General features: G+C 46.3%; 1 protein-coding gene across 2 annotated transcripts; it reads left to right on the top strand.

Moving 5' to 3' along the window:
- The first annotated feature begins 314 nt into the window (after positions 1-314).
- Rab33a (RAB33A, member RAS oncogene family) lies at positions 315-13413 on the top strand. 2 transcript variants are annotated; one of them, XM_076561953.1, is made up of 2 exons: positions 315-1191; positions 12835-13072. In XM_076561953.1, the coding sequence occupies exons 1-2, from the start codon at positions 917-919 to the stop codon at positions 12941-12943; spliced, it is 384 nt and encodes a 127-aa protein (XP_076418068.1). In that variant the 5' UTR covers positions 315-916; the 3' UTR covers positions 12944-13072. The 2 variants fall into 2 exon arrangements, with proteins under 2 accessions (XP_076418068.1, XP_006996696.1); XM_006996634.3 differs by having other exon boundaries at positions 635-1174; positions 12835-13413.
- The last annotated feature ends 3552 nt before the right edge of the window (positions 13414-16965 follow it).

The following is a 16965-nucleotide window of genomic DNA, read 5'->3' as shown; positions in this document are numbered from 1 at the left end:
ACTGTAACATCCCCTACACATTCACAGCCGTGCCCCATGTCTGCCTCCTTTCAGCTGCATGGGTGCCTTCCACAAGCCACTGCGTGTACTGGTGTCCTGTCAGTGCCCTCCCCAATTTCTTAGGCCCCCCAAAGTGCACCTGCTTACTCAGTAAGACTGAACACCTCTTTATCCTAAGACTTGGGGGAGGCAGGGAACCACAGCGGCACAGCTGTCAGCTGCTGTGGAGGTGAAAGGGGTATATCCAACCCCCCACCGCCTAGTGCTGCACCGGACCCGAAGCTCTCCAGTGATGCCTTAGGGTACAGCTCTCTTTGTCCTCCCCAGCTGTGCTCACTGCCCACTGACCCTATGCGCTCTAAGTTAAGTGGGAGTGGGAACCCTGAATCCCACCACAGAACTGGGGACAAGAAGGGAAGGCTCTTCTGGGGTGGCGTGTGCCACTCTCCGCATCCCTTTCCCTGTTCTGCTTGGGCTTTCTCCTTCCAGTGTGTCCCTGGGGTCCAGACAGGGGAGGGTCTAGGCTAAGGCGCGGCACAGCCTGAGCCTGCAGTCCTGAAGCTCACCCACAGGCAGAAGGAGGGGGCTCCAGACTGGCCGGTTCTCCGTTTCTTCTCTCTCAAGCTTTTGTGTCTGTGCCTGGGAGCTGCAAGGAGGGTGCACTGGGGAAGGAGGAGGGGTGCCTAGGGTGAGAGCACCCCCTTCAAGTGCGCGTGCACACACGTTGCCGGCGCACGCACACACAGGCGGACACACACTTCAGACACGCACACGCGCGCGCGCGCACACACACACATACACACACACACACGCACACACACGCACAAAGCTCTCTCGCCTTGAGCGCACTAACGTGGCCGCTTTCTTTGTGTGGAGCCCTCGAGTGGGGTTGGGACCCCGGTCCTGTCCCGGGGAGATGGCGCAGCCCATCTTGGGCCATGGGAGCTTACAGCCCGCTTCAGCTGCTGGTTTGACATCCCTAGAGCTTGACTCATCGATGGACCAGTATGTGCAGATTCGTATCTTCAAAATCATCGTGATTGGGGACTCCAACGTGGGCAAGACTTGCCTGACCTTCCGCTTCTGCGGGGGTACTTTCCCAGACAAGACTGAGGCCACTATCGGTGTGGACTTCAGGGAGAAGACCGTGGAAATCGAGGGCGAGAAGATCAAGGTGATCCAGCTGGTCAGGTCCGGGAAGGGAGGGACCTGGGAGGGGGTTTCGCCTGAGGTATAGCTCTGGTGATAATAAATGTCTAGCGTTGGTTGTGTCGCCACCTGCCGAGCTCAAAACCCTGGCTACATCCTCAGCCCCTTTTTAGCTTCTTTCGGGGGGCCCCCATCCCCACCTAACCCAATTTTTCTGGCAAGCCAGAGTGGTTGCATTCTTACCCTTTGCCCTCGCCCTAGAGCTCTTGCCTGGAAAAGCAGGTTTGAAATTGTCCTCGACCCTGAGCAGGAGAGACACCCCTGAACACAGGAAGGCCTGAGACATCTCTGGTGCTAGTCTTGTGGGATGGATCCCAAAGCACTTTACGAATCTTGAGGTCTTTTCTACCTCTTGGGTGTCAATAGGCTGCAAAAAAAAAAAAATCATCTTGGCTAAGCCCTGTGACATTAGGAAGGTTGGGAATTCATGGAGCGTGAAAACTGCTTTATTTTAAATTATATTTTACACTTCAGATTAGGGCTGAGTTGGAATGGGGGTGGAATGGAGAGCTGGTTGTGTCACAGAGCTGTGAGCCCTTTTGAAGACTGAGACAGAGTCACCCGCTGGCTCTTCATAATCACCAAAACTTGTTCTTTGGGGGCAGTCCCCCTCCAATACTTGTTTCTTTGCTTGCTTTGGGGAACCTAATGAACCAAGTGCCCACGGCTCATTCTGCTGGTATTGTCTTCAGAAGGCCTATTGGGAAAACATAAAACAACTTATCTGAGGGCCAGGGGAAGTGCCTTGACTCTCTCCCCACAGTTTATTAAATAGGTCAAGCAAAAATATTTGCATGTTCATTGAGTGCAGTAAAGGTAGAAACCCAGTAAGACAGGAATATGTCAATGTGCAGGGAGAGGTGGCAGGAAGCAGGACATGGCAAGGACAGCTTTGTGTGTCCTGGACATCTTCTAAGAAGGCACCAGGGATTCTAAAGACCAATTCCTCTAGACTCATAGCTGGCCTTGGCTTGAGCCGGTAGCTGGACCCCAAGGAGGGCCAAAGGGGAAGGTAAACTTCTTGCTGGTCAAACAACCGAAGTAGCCACATGTCCTGGCCTGTCTTCTAAGTGAAGTGGAGAGAAGAACTGGGGAACATTCCCAATTGTGCAAGATTTCTTGGTGATTAAAATGATTGCATTTTCAAATGGCTTCAGAAAACAAACCCAAACACTGTGCTTGAGGAAGACTGGGGGAAGCTAAGGAAGAGCCTCCCGGTTGGGGAGAGAGTCCATTCTTTTGAACTTGCCGGGTTTTTTTTGTTTTGTTTTGTTTTGTTTTGTTTTTGTTTTTGTTTTCTTCTTCTTCTTCCACTTCTGAAGAGAGGGGGATTGCTTCATGTCCTTTTCAAATCAATGCGGGCATCTATCCCTATCTTTTTCAAGGACTCTCATGTTGAATGTTTGCACAACTCAGGGCTTCTTCCTGTATGGTGTCTAGTTTCCTTAGTATATGGCTATTAGACACTGGAAAGTCTGAGATATGCCTTTTTTTGCCAAAGTAGAAATAAATCAATGGATGCATTTTGAAACACCTTCAAAATCATTCATGTTTAATGTTATCATTTATTTCAAGTCAAGTCTTGTGATGAGCTAAAGAGTTCCCTAGGCTTACAGGTCAGGGGCCGGTGGAAAAGTCACCTGGAATTTGAGTGGTGGGAAAAAAGAAGTATGTGGGGTCTAGGGGAAGAGGGAGAGGAAGGGGGAGGGAGGCGGAGAGAAAAGAGGAGTGGGAGGTGAATAGTGGATAGAGTCCTTACCCAATGGCCTTAGGGAGGATTTTAAACCATTCCTCCCTTCCTGTCACCCCTGTATTTAACCAAACTGGATTTCAGAGTCTCTGCCAAATATCCCAGACTTTTTTCCCCAGAGGGCAGAGCCTGTGACAGTGTGACTCACTAGAAACAGAGATCAGCACAACACCACGTGCAGATAAGTGCTTAATATGGGCTTTTGGGGGAAGATGATATTTTCAAGAGGACAAAGCCTTGTAACACAGTTCAGGGAGGAGGCTCTAAGGACAAATTCGGCAAGAGCCCTCAGTGGCGCATGAGACCCGGGAGATGGTGAACCTGGCAGGTGAGAGAGCAGGGTGTCTGGAAGATGGTGGCGCACAGCAAATGGCAGGGGATGAAGAGGGAGTAGCTTGTGCCTGGCGCTTTGACTGCTTGCAAGGAGCGAGTGCCTACACCTGCTTTGAAGACGACTGTCAAAGCTGGTCGCCCTTTGGGGGAGAGAGAGAACGGTGTGGCAGGCTGAGGCTGCCCTAGAGTTCAGCCAGCAGGAGTAGGCTGTCAGCTTATAAAAGAGATGGTAAAATACCAGCCTGGCAGGGGAGTGCTAGAGACTCCTCAGTTCTGGAACAGAATAGTATGACCTCTCCTAGGCTTGCCCCCTTGTATCCCACGGGTGGCACACATGGTAGCCTCTGCTGGGGATGCCTGCTTTGACTTATTCAGAGCGACATCTTCCTTATCAGGGCTATCCTCAGGAGCCTGAAGCCCATCTGTTTCTCTAATCACCATGTCTCCACTTGCACCTCATAACGTTTACAATCCAACATTTCCTGGTTAACACATACTCAAGCAGTCCCCCCTGGGGTGGTAGAGAGGTAACTCAGAGGTTAAGAGCACTTGAACCCAGGCCCTCTGCAATAACAACCGCTCTAGGACCTGGGTTCAACTCTCAGCCCCCCCTTCCCCCCCAGTGACTCATAATCATCCATCACTGTGGTTTCAGGGAAAGGAGCACCTGCATGTTCACTACAAACCACTCATACACACAAAAGAAATCTAAAATAAAATGTAAAAGAAATGCCTCTAATTATTAGGGGTAATAATTGAACACTTCTATTTATTGGGGCTGCAGAAGTGGCCCAGTGGTTAAAAGCACATAAAAGTCCTCTTTCAGAGGACTCTGTAATCCCAGCTCTAGAGAGATACCTGATGCCTCTGGCCTCTGCAGACACATTCATTCATGTGCACATACCTACACATGATTACAAATAATAAAAATAAACCTAAACTAAACAGAAAACCTTCTGATTATTGACTAAACAAAGCCCAAGCTAGTCATATTATGTCTTACTTGATAAGCCACCCTAGCAATTAAGATTTAAACATTTTTTTTTTGGTTTTTTTGAGACAAGGTTTATCCATGTAGTTTTGGTGCCTCTGTCCTGGATCTCGCTCTGTAGACCAGGCTGGCCTCGAACTCACAGAGATCCACCTGACTCTGCCTCCCGAGTACTCAGATTAAAGGCATGCACCAACTCCGCCCTGCTAAAATATTTTTAATTAAAAAAAATCTACATGTAATGTGTGTGTGTGTGTGTGTGTGTGTGTGTGTGTGTGTGTGTGAAGTCACGCATGTGGAAGTCAGAGGACAACTTGTGAAACCCATTCTCTCCCCCACCTCCCCCTGTGAGTTTCAGAAATTGAAGTCAGGCCGTTAGACTGGGTGCCCAGTGCTGAACTATCTTGCCAGCCTAGAATTGGGATTTTTATCATTCCCCTTTGACAGATACGAAGACTGAGTTTGAGATGGATGAGATTGCTTGCCCAAAGGCACAGGAATCTGTTGTGATTGCTAGGGTTGCAACTGAGACCCAGAGCCCTTGTTCTTTACACTGAGCTCTACTTTAGACGGTAATATCTAGCCCCCTAGATTGGAAGTGATGATAGACTACCAAGCAGCCAGTCTTATTGCACATAGGCAAGGATCTCCAGGCTATGGCTCAAGGATCCAGGAGGCTGCAGGATTGGGGTGTAGTTCAGTGGTGGAGTGTGCGTTTAGCATATGTGAGGCCTCGGGTCATAGCCTCAGCACCACTAAATAAATAAAAAATAAAATAAAATTCAAGCAAGAAATCTGTTTTGCTTGCACTCCAGACACTCACCAGAGTACTTGGAGTTTACTTTTCATACCTTGGCTGTCTCACTTTGGGCATGAGAATTACAGGTGTCCAGAGCTAGAAAAGACCTTAGAAAAAAAGTCTCTAATCCCAAATCCTCATTTTATAGGTAGGGAACTGGAGCGCAGAGAGCCAAAGTGACTTACCTAAGATCAAACAAGATCAAGCCCACAATGAGGCCCTGCTAATCCCTTTTCCTTCCGCCCAGGCTTAGAAGAGTGCATAAGTCCTAAGTCCATTTAACCCAGAAGGTTATCTGTGCGGGGGACACAACACAGGAAAGCTGACAGCTTTTCCTGATCAATCCAGGAAAGATGGAGACATCTTCCAACTCCCAGAGGAAGGGAGGAGCTTCTGTTAATAACCATTATGCATTATGGATGTATCACCTACAGGTTTAGCTAAACCATATTGTGTCTGGCTCAGGCTAAAAGAAGCAGAAACCAATGAATAGGGCTGGGGGGTGGGTAGGCATTGCCGAACCATTCTTAGTAAAATTTCCAGAAAGTAGCCCTTCTGCCTAGTTTGGGTACTCCTACAGGCTGAGTACCACCCCAGTGGGTCAGCCATGACCCATCTGGGCAGGCATGGCCCAGATGCAGGGTTCTCCCCCTCTGCGGATCACTGGGGAAAACACTGTTCTGTGTTACATTAGTGAGTGCAAGGAGGTTGAGCGCAGTGTTCCTTACAAGCGGCCTGCAGTCAGAATGACATCATGTCTTCTGTGGGGGCTTCTAAGCGTCCATCTTCTGTCAGATAGTTTAATGGTTAATTATCCATCACTGTGTGTGTCCTCTCTGCCTCCCCCTCTTTCCTCCTTTCTCTCTTCCTTCCACTCCTCTTCTCCCTTTGCTTCTCTCCTCTCCTCCATGTGTTTATGTGTGTGTGCCTGTCTGTCTGTCTGTCTGTCTTTGTCTCTGTTCTGTCATTGCCAGATGTGTCAGCTTTGTGTATGTGTGTGTCACAGATACAGAGGTGACAGTCCAGCTAATTAATACAAAAATATTTCTTCTAGCTGGGTGGTTGCAGCACACACCTTTAATCCCAGCACTCGGGAGGCAGAGGCAGACAGATCTCTGTGAGTTCAAGGCCAGCCTGGTCTATGAAGCTAATTTCAGGACAGCCAGGGCCACACAAAAAAACCTTGTCTCAAAAAAACAAAAAGAAAAAAAGCAAAGAAATAAAGAAAGAAAAGATTTCTTTTAAACTTTCCCATCATCCATGGGAGTATCCAGCAAAGGTTGCAAAGGTTTCTTTTCTTTGCACCTTTGTCTTCTGCCATTGGCCTCTAACTAAAGGACATTCACAGCCCATTTATAGAATGATACATCTCCTAAATAAAAAAAAAAGGCCCAGGTCAGCTAAGAGTGTGTGCAGGGGATGGAGGGCTTGCTGAAACTCATTCAGGCAGGGCTGTGGCAGCTCTCCACCCCATGCCCCTCAGCCTTTGCCCGTCACCATTAATCTGGGCCTATCCAAGCCACGCATGGCAAGATAATGCATCTTTCTCCCTGTTTCTTCCCACTGGCTGCTCTTGCCCTGTTTAAGCTTCCAGAGCCAAGCTTTCCAGAATGAGAACCAGTAGATCGGAGGCACAGCACTAAAGGCTGATGTGCTCTCCCAGACAGTGATAACAACCAATGTTCGCTGAGCATGTCACATCCTACAAAAGCTTCTTCTCATGTCTCATTTCATGGGATCATCCTAGCAACCACAGAGAAGCTCAAGTTCCCTCTGTAGAGATGAGGAAAGTGAGGCTCGGTTAAGGAATGACTGTTCGTTTACTCAGCTACGCAGTAGAAGGCGGGAGGCTCTTCCCAGCTGCACTTCCTCCGTCAGCCGTCCGTGTAGATTCAGTGGTGTCAGGCCTGCCCGAGAGGAAGAAAGAATGGACACAGTCGGCCGGCCCTCTGTACTCAAGGGGTCCAACTAACTGAGAATAAAGTATTTAGAAAACAAAGGAGGGACTAAGGGTACAGCTCTGTTAGTAAAGTGCTTGCCTAGCAAGTATGAGGCCCTGAGTTCAATCCCATTGACGCATAATCCTGGCCCAGTGACCTATGTCTGAAATCTTAGCACTCAGGGAGTGGAAACAGGAAAATCAGAAGGTCAAGTCCATCTTTTGCTATATAAGGAGTTCGAGGCAGGCCAGCCTGATCTATATGAGATCTTGTGTGTGTGTGTGTGTGTGTGTGTGTGTGTGTGGTGTGTGCATATGCATACATCTACCTAAACATATACAGACTTTTTTTTTCTTATTCCCTAAACAATCCATTATACCAGGTATTTTTAATCATTTGTGTTGTATCAAATATTATGAGATAATTTACATCATCTAGAAGGAGGTGTGTGGAGTAAACACTACACTGTTTATAAAGGGCAATTGAGCTTCCATGGTCTGGACATCTGGAGGGTTCTGTAATCTGTATTAGTGTCATGCATATTCAAGGAATGCCAACAAGACATACCAGATGAGGAATCTGAAGTAGAAAAAGGACACACAACTAACACATGGTTTGGGGAGAGATTTGCATTCCAGTTGGTTTGCTTCCACTGTACCCTACTGCCCCTCTGAGAGTGATGAGCATCTCAGGCATGTGGAGCTAAGGGGCAGGCTTCAATCATGTCCACTGGGAAGGAACGAAAGAGGAGGGCAAGCATCTTCTTTCACTCCCTAGCAAGGATAAAAGGACCATAAGGATGCTGAGGACAGGAAAACTGCATCCCCAGACACAGAGAACCCATTCCATGCATCCAGTGAGCCTGACTGGTGTACTTCCGTTTTAGAGGCTTCGAGGCCATACCCGCTAGTGTTTTCTGCTGGGAGTAGCCTGCTTCTGGGCTTATGTCTCATTACAGGCAGGGGTGCACAAACTTTGGATGTGGTTTATATAGAGCTGGAATTGGAGCAGTAACTACCCTTGAATTCCCGAGCCTCTACATGAAAGCTTCAAGGCTTTCTTTGTAGCTTCACAAAGGCAGAGGAGAGCTCCAGCAGAGGGGCTCTCCCTACAGTTCTGGCAACTTGGGTGGTGTACACAATTAGGAAGCCAAGGAAAAGCCAAACAGCCAACCTTACTCAGTTCAAACACCTCACACATTCCCACCCGCGTTCCTGCAGGTATTTTTAGAATCCTGAGCTCATGGTGTTAAAGCATCTGCCACATGCCTGAGGGCCGACAGGGATTCAGCTTCACTCAGAGGCAAGAGTTAAGACTACTGGAGAGTGGGGGTGGGAAGTGGAGATCTGGAGCCAAGTGGAAATGATATTCCTGTACTGGGCCTGTGTTTCTTCCCCCTGACCTCCATCCCTCTCCCCATCTGCCTCTCTTTCTTCCTGTTCAGAGCACCAGAGAGGTAGAAGGAATAGAAATCATTTTTTTTTTGTTTCTGCTTATAGAAACAAAACAGTCTTTGAGGATTTTTGATTTTGTATGTAATCAAAGTCGGATGCTTTCTCTGAAATGTCTTTGGCAGATACCTGAGCTGTCTGTTCTAGTGGCTCAGGCCCAAACTGCTTTTGATCACCACCACCACTACTTCAGTGATGCACAAGTCAAAGCTGAAAAACACTGCCTACAGTTTAGTCAGCAAGAGACCAGCAGCGCGGCTGGAACAGAGAACACACAAATGTATTCTAAATGGAGATCCAAAGTGCAACCAAAATTCCTAAGAGAAGAGAATGGTAGAGAAGTTAGAAAAGATTCTCAGATGGGGAGAGTGGAGACAGGGCTCAGTGGTTAAGACCATTGGCTGCTCTTCCAGAGGTCTGGGGTTCCATTCCCAGTACCCTTATGGTGGCTGATAGCCATCTGTAATTCCAGCTCCAGGAGATCTGTTGTTCTCTTTTGGCCTCTGCAAGCACTGCATGCATGTGCTGCACAGGCAGAGATGCAGACAAAACATTAATACACATAAAATAGAAATAATAAAATAGTAAATCTTTAAAATTAAAAATAAAAAATAAAGCCGGGTGGTGGTGGCGGCGGCGGCGGCGGCGGCGGCGGCGGCGGCGACGCACGCCTTTAATCCCAGCACTCGGGAGGCAGAGGCAGGTGGATCTCTGTGAGTTCGAGGCCAGCCTGGACTACCAAGTGAGTCCCAGGAGAGGCACAAAGCTACACAGAGAAACCCTGTCTCGAAAAACCAAATAAATAAATAAATAAATAAATAAATAAATAAATAAATAAATAAATAAATAAATAAATAAATAAATAAATAAATAAAAATAAAAAATAAAGATTTGAACCAAGCCTAGTGGCTCATACCTGTAATGCCAGCATTTGGGATGCAGAGGCAGGTGGATCTCTGTGAGTTCAAGGCCAGCCTGGTTCACATAGTGGGTTTCAGGACAGCCAGGACTAAATAGAGAGACCCTGTCTCACAAGAAGGCCTCCTCCCCTAAAGAAAGAGTTGAAGATGAAGGTAGAAACATAAGCTGCGTCTTTAAGAGTGGATGAGATTGGGCTCAGGATCTACTGTGGAAGGGTGAACTAGTGGACCACAGTCACTGAGAAAGATGTGGCTGAGCATCTTGAACCTAGGTAGGGATGGGTCAAATTAAGACAGATTTAACTATTTCCACTTGACAGCACATGCATTAGAGGTTGCCCTAATTTCCTGAAGAGGAAGATGGCATACAGGTGCAAGCAGGGATACAGATGCCTACTGTGACAGCAACATTCAGGGAACAATGGAGTGGAGACATCCAGAAACCAAATGACCGCTGTAGTCCGGAAACACGGGGAGGAGAGCCTGACCAGGGTCTGTGAGCGTCCAAACGGAAGCGGAGGCTGGTGGTAAATATCAGCAAGCCCAACACTAAGAGGCTGAGACAGCCTGAAGGACCGAGGCCGGGCCAGCCTAGAAGTGAGCTTCACTAAAAGATCCTGGAGGATGATGAAGGAGAGCCAGGACAATGGAAACTGGTGCTCTGAATGATGGTCTTATAAGATCTTCACTCAGCAAAGAGATTCAATTCTATTCCATAGATTACACTCACTGACTGCTAACCCTCAATAAAGACTATAGACTTCATTTGAAGAGTCATAGTAGTCAAGCTAGTGGCCATAACAAAATTTTGTTTGATAACTGAGGATTTATTCATTTTATGGGGTCTTGAGATCATCATTCTGAGCTTGAATATCTTCTGTCCCAGACCCTGAATATGCCACAGAAAATAACATTGGGCTTGAATATATGTTGACTTCCAGAGTATTCCTCCTGGAAATTATGTCTGTGCATGTGTTACTGATACCAGATTTTTCTCTTCATAAGTTGGCCTTTATCCCAAAAGCCAAGATGCAGAAGGAAAATAGAGCAAAATAAATTATCTTTTACATAACAAAGAAGTGAGTTTAAAAATAAATTAAAAAACAGCCATGGTAGCTCAAGCATGTAATTCCAGCATCGGTGTGGCTGAGACAGGAGGATCATGAATTTGAAGGCAGTTTGGGCTATATAATAAGGTCTCATTTAAATAAGCAACTAAATAAAGCTAAATGGAAAGTTTTTTTGGTTTTGGTGTTTGGTTTTTATACACAGGATTTCTCTATGTTCCTTGGCTGTCTGGAACTTGCTTTACAGATCAGGCTGGCCTTGAACTCACAGAGGTTTGCCTGCCTCTGCCTCCAGAGTGCTGGTATTAAAGGCATGCACCACCACCGCCCAGCAATGATGAGATTTTTTAACACTAGCTTTGTTTTTCTAATGGGAGTAAAGCAGGTTCTCATGTAGTTCAGGCTGGCCTCCAATTTATGTTGGTTAGTCTGGCCTGACTCAGCTTAGTGTTTCTAATCTTGTAATACAAAGTTAAGTAAGAAGGTGCATGCCACATATATAATCTGAGTTCAGGAAGGTGAGGCAGGAGGATGACTAGTTCGAGGCCAGCTTGGGATGTATATACGTTAAGACCCTGTCTCAAAAGAACAACCATGGCCGGGCGGTGGTGGCGCACGCCTTTAATCCCAGCACTTGGGAGGCAGAGCCAGGCGGATCCCTGTGAGTTCGAGGCCAGCCTGGGCTACCAAGTGAGTCCCAGGAAAGGCACAAAGCTACACAGAGAAACCCTGTCTCAAAAAACAAAACAAAAAAAAAAAAAAACCAACCATGACAAAGAAAACACTACAAAGTAACATGTATTTTAAAGCAGAAAATTTGGGAAAGGAAAAAAACCCAAAGAGAATAAATATTACCTATATTCAAATAGCCATTAACATTCTGGTATATATAATTTTAGCATTCCTACAAATATGCTTGTGTTTAATGTTTTTTAAAATTGAGATTATATTCTATGAAAATATTTGGGGCCAGTTAAAAACTGAACATACCAGCCCTGAAAAATATCTCTTTCTCACTTTCTCTCTCTGGACTTTTTTTTTTTTTGGTTTTTTGACACAGGGTTTCTCTGTGTAGCTTTGCACCTTTCCTGAAACTCACTTTGTAGACCAGGCTGGCCTCGAACTCACAGAGATCCACCTGCCTCTGCCTCCCGAGTGCTGGGATTAAAGGCGTGTGCCACCAACGCCAGGCTTTCTCTCTGGACTTTTTTTTTTTTTGGTTTTTTGAGACAGGGTTTCTCTGTGTAGCTTTGCGCCTTTCCTGGGACTCACTTGGTAGCCCAGGCTGGCCTCGAACTCACAGAGATCCGCCTGGCTCTGCCTCCCGAGTGCTGGGATTAAAGGCGTGCGCCACCACCGCCCGGCGTCTCTGGACTTTTAAGACACAATTTTTTATTTTCATGTAGCCCAGGTTGGTCTTGAACTCACAGCAATCCTTTTGCCTTACCCTTGAGTGCTGGAATTGTAGGTGTAAATTGGTGAAAATATTACTTTTAGTGTGTGTGTCTGTGCATACGTGTGCTATTCCTCTCATAGTGAATGTTTTTCCTTCAGTAAAAATAACACTGTGATCATATTTTCAAAGTATTTGAGATCATCTTTTCAATGTCTTTAGTACAGATTCCTGGAAGTAGGATCACAGATCTTAAGGTTGTGAAACATTTTTAAGATTATTGATGAAACTGTCACATTGCCCTCCAGAAAATTTGATCAAGCTGTGTACTATTTTTATTAATTTTTAAGTTTCATTGTTTTATGTGTATGAGTGTTTTGCTTGCATGTATGTAAAGAGCACTGTGTGCATGCCTGGTGCTAGCCAAGGTCAGAAGAGGGCATCCAATCCCCTGGGACTGTCGTCACAGGCATGGATGCTGGGAATCAAACCTGGGTCCTCTGCAACAAGTCCTATTAACCTCTGTGCCAACTCTCCAGTCCTTGTGTGCTATTTTTTTTTTTTTTTTTTTTTTTTGGTTTTTCGAGACAGGGTTTCTCTGTGTAGCTTTGTGCCTTTCCTGGAACTCGCTTTGGAGACCAGGCTGGCCTATAACTCACAGAGATCCGCCTGCCTCTGCCTCCCAAGTGCTGGGATTAAAGGCGTGCGCCACCAACGCCCGGCCCTTGCGTGCTATTTTTAAACTGTAAAAAATCTCTTAGATTTTTCAACTCTGTATTTTCATTGAGAAATTTTAAGAAAAAAAAACTTAGCAAACTCTAAAACTTCTCTCTGAGCTTTGATAGGTCCATTCTGCTAATCTGTCCCGAACCACTTGCTGTATCCGGACTTGTAAGCGCATTTTCTAATGCTTTAAGACTATGCTTTTTCTCATATGCCCATGTTTCCTTTTCCGACTTCACATGTGGGTTTTTGTTGCAGGTTCAGGTGTGGGACACAGCAGGACAGGAACGCTTCCGTAAAAGCATGGTCGAGCACTACTACCGCAATGTGCATGCTGTGGTCTTTGTCTATGACGTCACCAAGATGACCTCCTTTACCAACTTAAAAATGTGGATCCAAGAATGCAACGGGCATGCTGTGCCCGCACTAGTCCCAAAGGTGCTTGTGGGTAACAAGTGTGACTTGAGGGAACAGATCCAGGTACCCTCCAACTTAGCCCTGAAATTTGCTGATGCCCACAACATGCTCTTGTTTGAGACATCAGCCAAGGACCCCAAAGAAAGCCAGAACGTGGAGTCAATTTTCATGTGCCTGGCTTGCCGGCTGAAGGCCCAGAAATCCCTGTTGTATCGTGATGCTGAGAGGCAGCAAGGCAAGGTGCAGAAACTGGAGTTCCCACAGGAAGCTAACAGTAAAGCTTCCTGTCCTTGTTGAAACCAAATGGTGTAAATACAAGAGAATCAGCACTGGAGTTTTTTCTTTCCCCTTTTTCTGTGCCTGCATAATGCTGACACCTGCTTGTTTCCATACAAACTGATAGCAAAATAAACTTTGTATAGATTATCACATGTCTTTATGTCTTGCTTTCTTCCAGGAAGACTCTGTTTGTTTGCAGTGCTGAGGCTAGAAGCTAGGGCCTTGCATCTCTATCCCTTAGCTACATCCCTAGCCACAAGACGAGGTTTTTGACAGTCATAAGTATGATTTTTTGTTTGTTTGTTTGTCTGTTTTTTTTTTTTAAACAAGGTCTAATCATTCAGCCCTGACTGTCCTGGAACTCACTCTATAGACCAGGCTGGCCTCAAACACATAGAGATCCTCCTGCCTCTGCCCCTCTAGTGCTAGGATTAAAAGGTGTGTGCCACTTCACCTGGCTCTGTGAAGTCTTGAAAGGAGATGTGGACTAACATTTCCTGCATCCCCAAGGTGTGTGCCTTGGATCTCCAACCCCCCTTTTTTTTAAAGTGTAAAAGTAGGCTGCCTTACAATTCCAGTTCTTTAGCAAGAATTCCACTCTTCTTCACACATTCCATCGTGAGTAGTTGATGTTTGTTCCCCGGGGCCCCCTCCCCTTTCTTGCATGAGGCGAGATTCAAGCTAACAAATACATATTATGCAAAGGATGCCACGGAATATGTGTTACAGGAAGATACATCTCCTATGTTCAAAGGCCCCATGACCTAGTTACAGGATAATGCAATTACTTAGAAGCAAGAATTCAATAACAGAGGGCTGGAGAGATGGCTCAGTGATTAAGAGTCCTTGCTGCTCTTGGAGAGGACCCAGGTTCGATTCCCAAAACCTACATCATGGTTCACAACTGTCTGTAACTCCGTTTCAGGGGACTTAGCGTCCTATTCTTCCCTCTGCAGGCACATGGTGCACATACATACATACACACACAAAAATAAAATTAGACAACAATGAATACAAGGTTATGTTGTGATAACAGATGTTGAGAACATACACTCAACATTATTGACTGCTCCTAGAAGAAAATAATTGGATTAATTTATTTAAAAATTTGTATTTATTTGTGTGTGGAGAGCGCACTAAGCATGCCAGCATGTGTGTGGAGGTCACAGGACAGCCTGCAGGAGTAGATTCTCACCTTCTACCATATGGGTTCCAAGGATTGAACTCGGGTCATCTGACTTGGCAGCACATGCCATTACCCACTGAACCATCTCATGCCTCTCAGAGTTTTTGTGTACAACTCTACATTATGTTTTTTGGGCTAAATTTATTTTGAAACATTTCATTTCTTTTGGTATCATTGTCCTAAGGGGGGCTGAGGTGGAGGATGGCTTTCCTGTCAGGTGGAACATTTTGTTTGATTTTTGGGTGATTCTCCAGCAGGAGAGTCCAATAGTTGCTTTCTATACACCCAGTCCTTTGTCTAACTGTAAACTAAAAATGTCTAGTGAAGGTACAATAGCCCCAGGCAGGTGTCCTTGTTTGAAGGTGTTTCTTTAATGCACTCACTGGAATCCTGCTATGAGAGAGTCCCGAGATGACAGCACCTGAGTTCTTTCCTGTTAGGCCTGTACAGCTCTGTCCCCAGACAGCAAAATGTAACAATGTTTTAGAGGGCTTCTCATCCAAAGAAAGGTCCAGCTCACCTCTACAGTCCTTCGCCAAGACCACCTGACCTCAGGCTCATCATCACCACCAGTATGCTTCTTGTTTCTTGGCCTGGATCCCAGTCTTTAGTATTGCAGTTCGAGGTGGGGGTTTTCTTTTCTTTTTCTTCTCTCTCTCTCTCTCTCTCTCTCTCTCTCTCTCTCTCTCTCTCTCTCTCTCTCTCTCTCTCTCTCTTTTAGACAGGGTTTCTCTGTGTAGCTTTGCACCTTTCCTGGATCTCGCTCTGTAGCCCAGGCTGGCCTCGAACTCACAGAGATCCACCTGGCTCTGCCTCCCAAGTGCTGGGATTAAAGGTGTGTGCCACCACTACCCGGTTAGAGGTGGTTTTCTTGTCAGTTGTCCCTACACAATGTCTTGCCTCTGCATCTTACCAAAAGAGCTGGGGTTCTGTTGCCTGTTGATTTGATAACTAATGAAACCCTGGTTGGTATGCTTTCCCATGACTGAGTACTTTACAACTGTGAGTCAGACTGTACTTGTTTGCTCAGAGGCCTGTATCCAACATGGGGATAGACTGTGGCCAAGGTCAGTGAGGTTAAGGACCATCACCTCAATTACTCAGAAAGTCCAGGGTCATATGCTGATCTAAGCACCACTGCCCAGGGCTGGGGCAGAAAAGATCCTTAGTCCAGAATAGCTGGATAAGCCCAGGAAAGGAACTTAAGCCTACTGGGGGTGAGGTGGGTACACCCATGTCCAGAAAGGCAGCTTTCTAGAAAGCAAGGCTTAAATTCTGCCATGTTTACTAGCAAATGCCAGTAGAGGTGGAGTTTATTATCTTGAAACACCTCAGGGGACAGAGTTGCTGCCTTCCTTCACAGATACCTTCCTCCATTGGTCATCCCTCATCACCTTCCTGGAAGGGTCCTTGTTCCTTTGCGAAGGGCCGGCTTTAGGTTCTTGAACTACTTTGAAGTTTCTTTATGATGTCAGCATGATTTATACAGTGCAACCACCAGGGTTAAACTCCTGTTTTGATTCCAAGTCCTTTGGCTCTGTATGGCCCTAAGGGCTGTGCAGGGGCATTAGGACTGATGAAATATCGCATCTGGGATTCTTTTGGATTAGTGGTTCTCAAACGCTGGTTCAAGCTAACTGCCGGATCTCAATTAGTTACAGTACGTATTTCCAAACCACTCTATCTAGAAGCTCTAAAGTGGTGTTCAGGAGCTGGAATTTTTAAAATGTCCCCAGATAACTCTGTGGTGCCCCCATGTCTGTATGGGTCTAGCTTTCCCTAAGCTTTCTGACAAGCTCGAGCAGCAGGAATGATCTTTCTGGAGCCACAGCACTAAAGCCAGCTGTGTGAATAGGACACTCTGGGTTTCCAGGGAACTCAACCTAGTGAAGTGGATCCTTTCAGGCCCTAAGCAAGAAAAATGAAACTATTTTGGTCATACCCATTGTCCTTGGGCTGTTTGCCTGAAACTAGTGGGTAAGAGCCTCTTAACTTCAAGAGACTTGGGAAGACTAATCCTGCGTATAAACACTTCCACACTGAGTGCCACTCTAGACGCAGGAAGACACAAACTTGACACAGCAAGGAGAATGCACAGCCACTGCACTCCCCCTGCTGGCCAAGTTCGTGAAGGCAGCAGCGCGGGTTTCTTGTTTTCTTTTTCAGTTTTTATTTCAATAACATTGTTTCATTTATTTTACATACTGACCACAGCTTCTCCTCCCTCCTCTCCTCCAAGTCCCCCCGCCCCCGTGCTTCCCATCTACCCCCCTCCCCATCTACTCCTCCTCTGTCTCCATTCGGAAAGGGGCAGGCCTCCCATGGGCTTGAACAAAGCTTGGCACATCAAGTTGAAGCAGGACCAAGCAACTCTCCTTGCGTCAAGGCTGGGCCAGGTAATCCAGCATAGGGAACAGATTCCCAAAAGCCTGCTAAGCACCAGGGACAGGTCCTGATCTCATTGTTAGAAGCCTTACAAAGAGACCAAGCTACACAATTGCCACACA

The sequence above is a fragment of the Peromyscus maniculatus genome, chromosome X (assembly GCF_049852395.1).
Source record: "Peromyscus maniculatus bairdii isolate BWxNUB_F1_BW_parent chromosome X, HU_Pman_BW_mat_3.1, whole genome shotgun sequence".
Classification (NCBI taxonomy): Eukaryota; Metazoa; Chordata; class Mammalia; order Rodentia; family Cricetidae; genus Peromyscus; species Peromyscus maniculatus.
The sequence above is the reverse complement of the archived record's forward strand: the minus strand, read 5'-3'. Positions and strand labels throughout refer to the sequence as shown.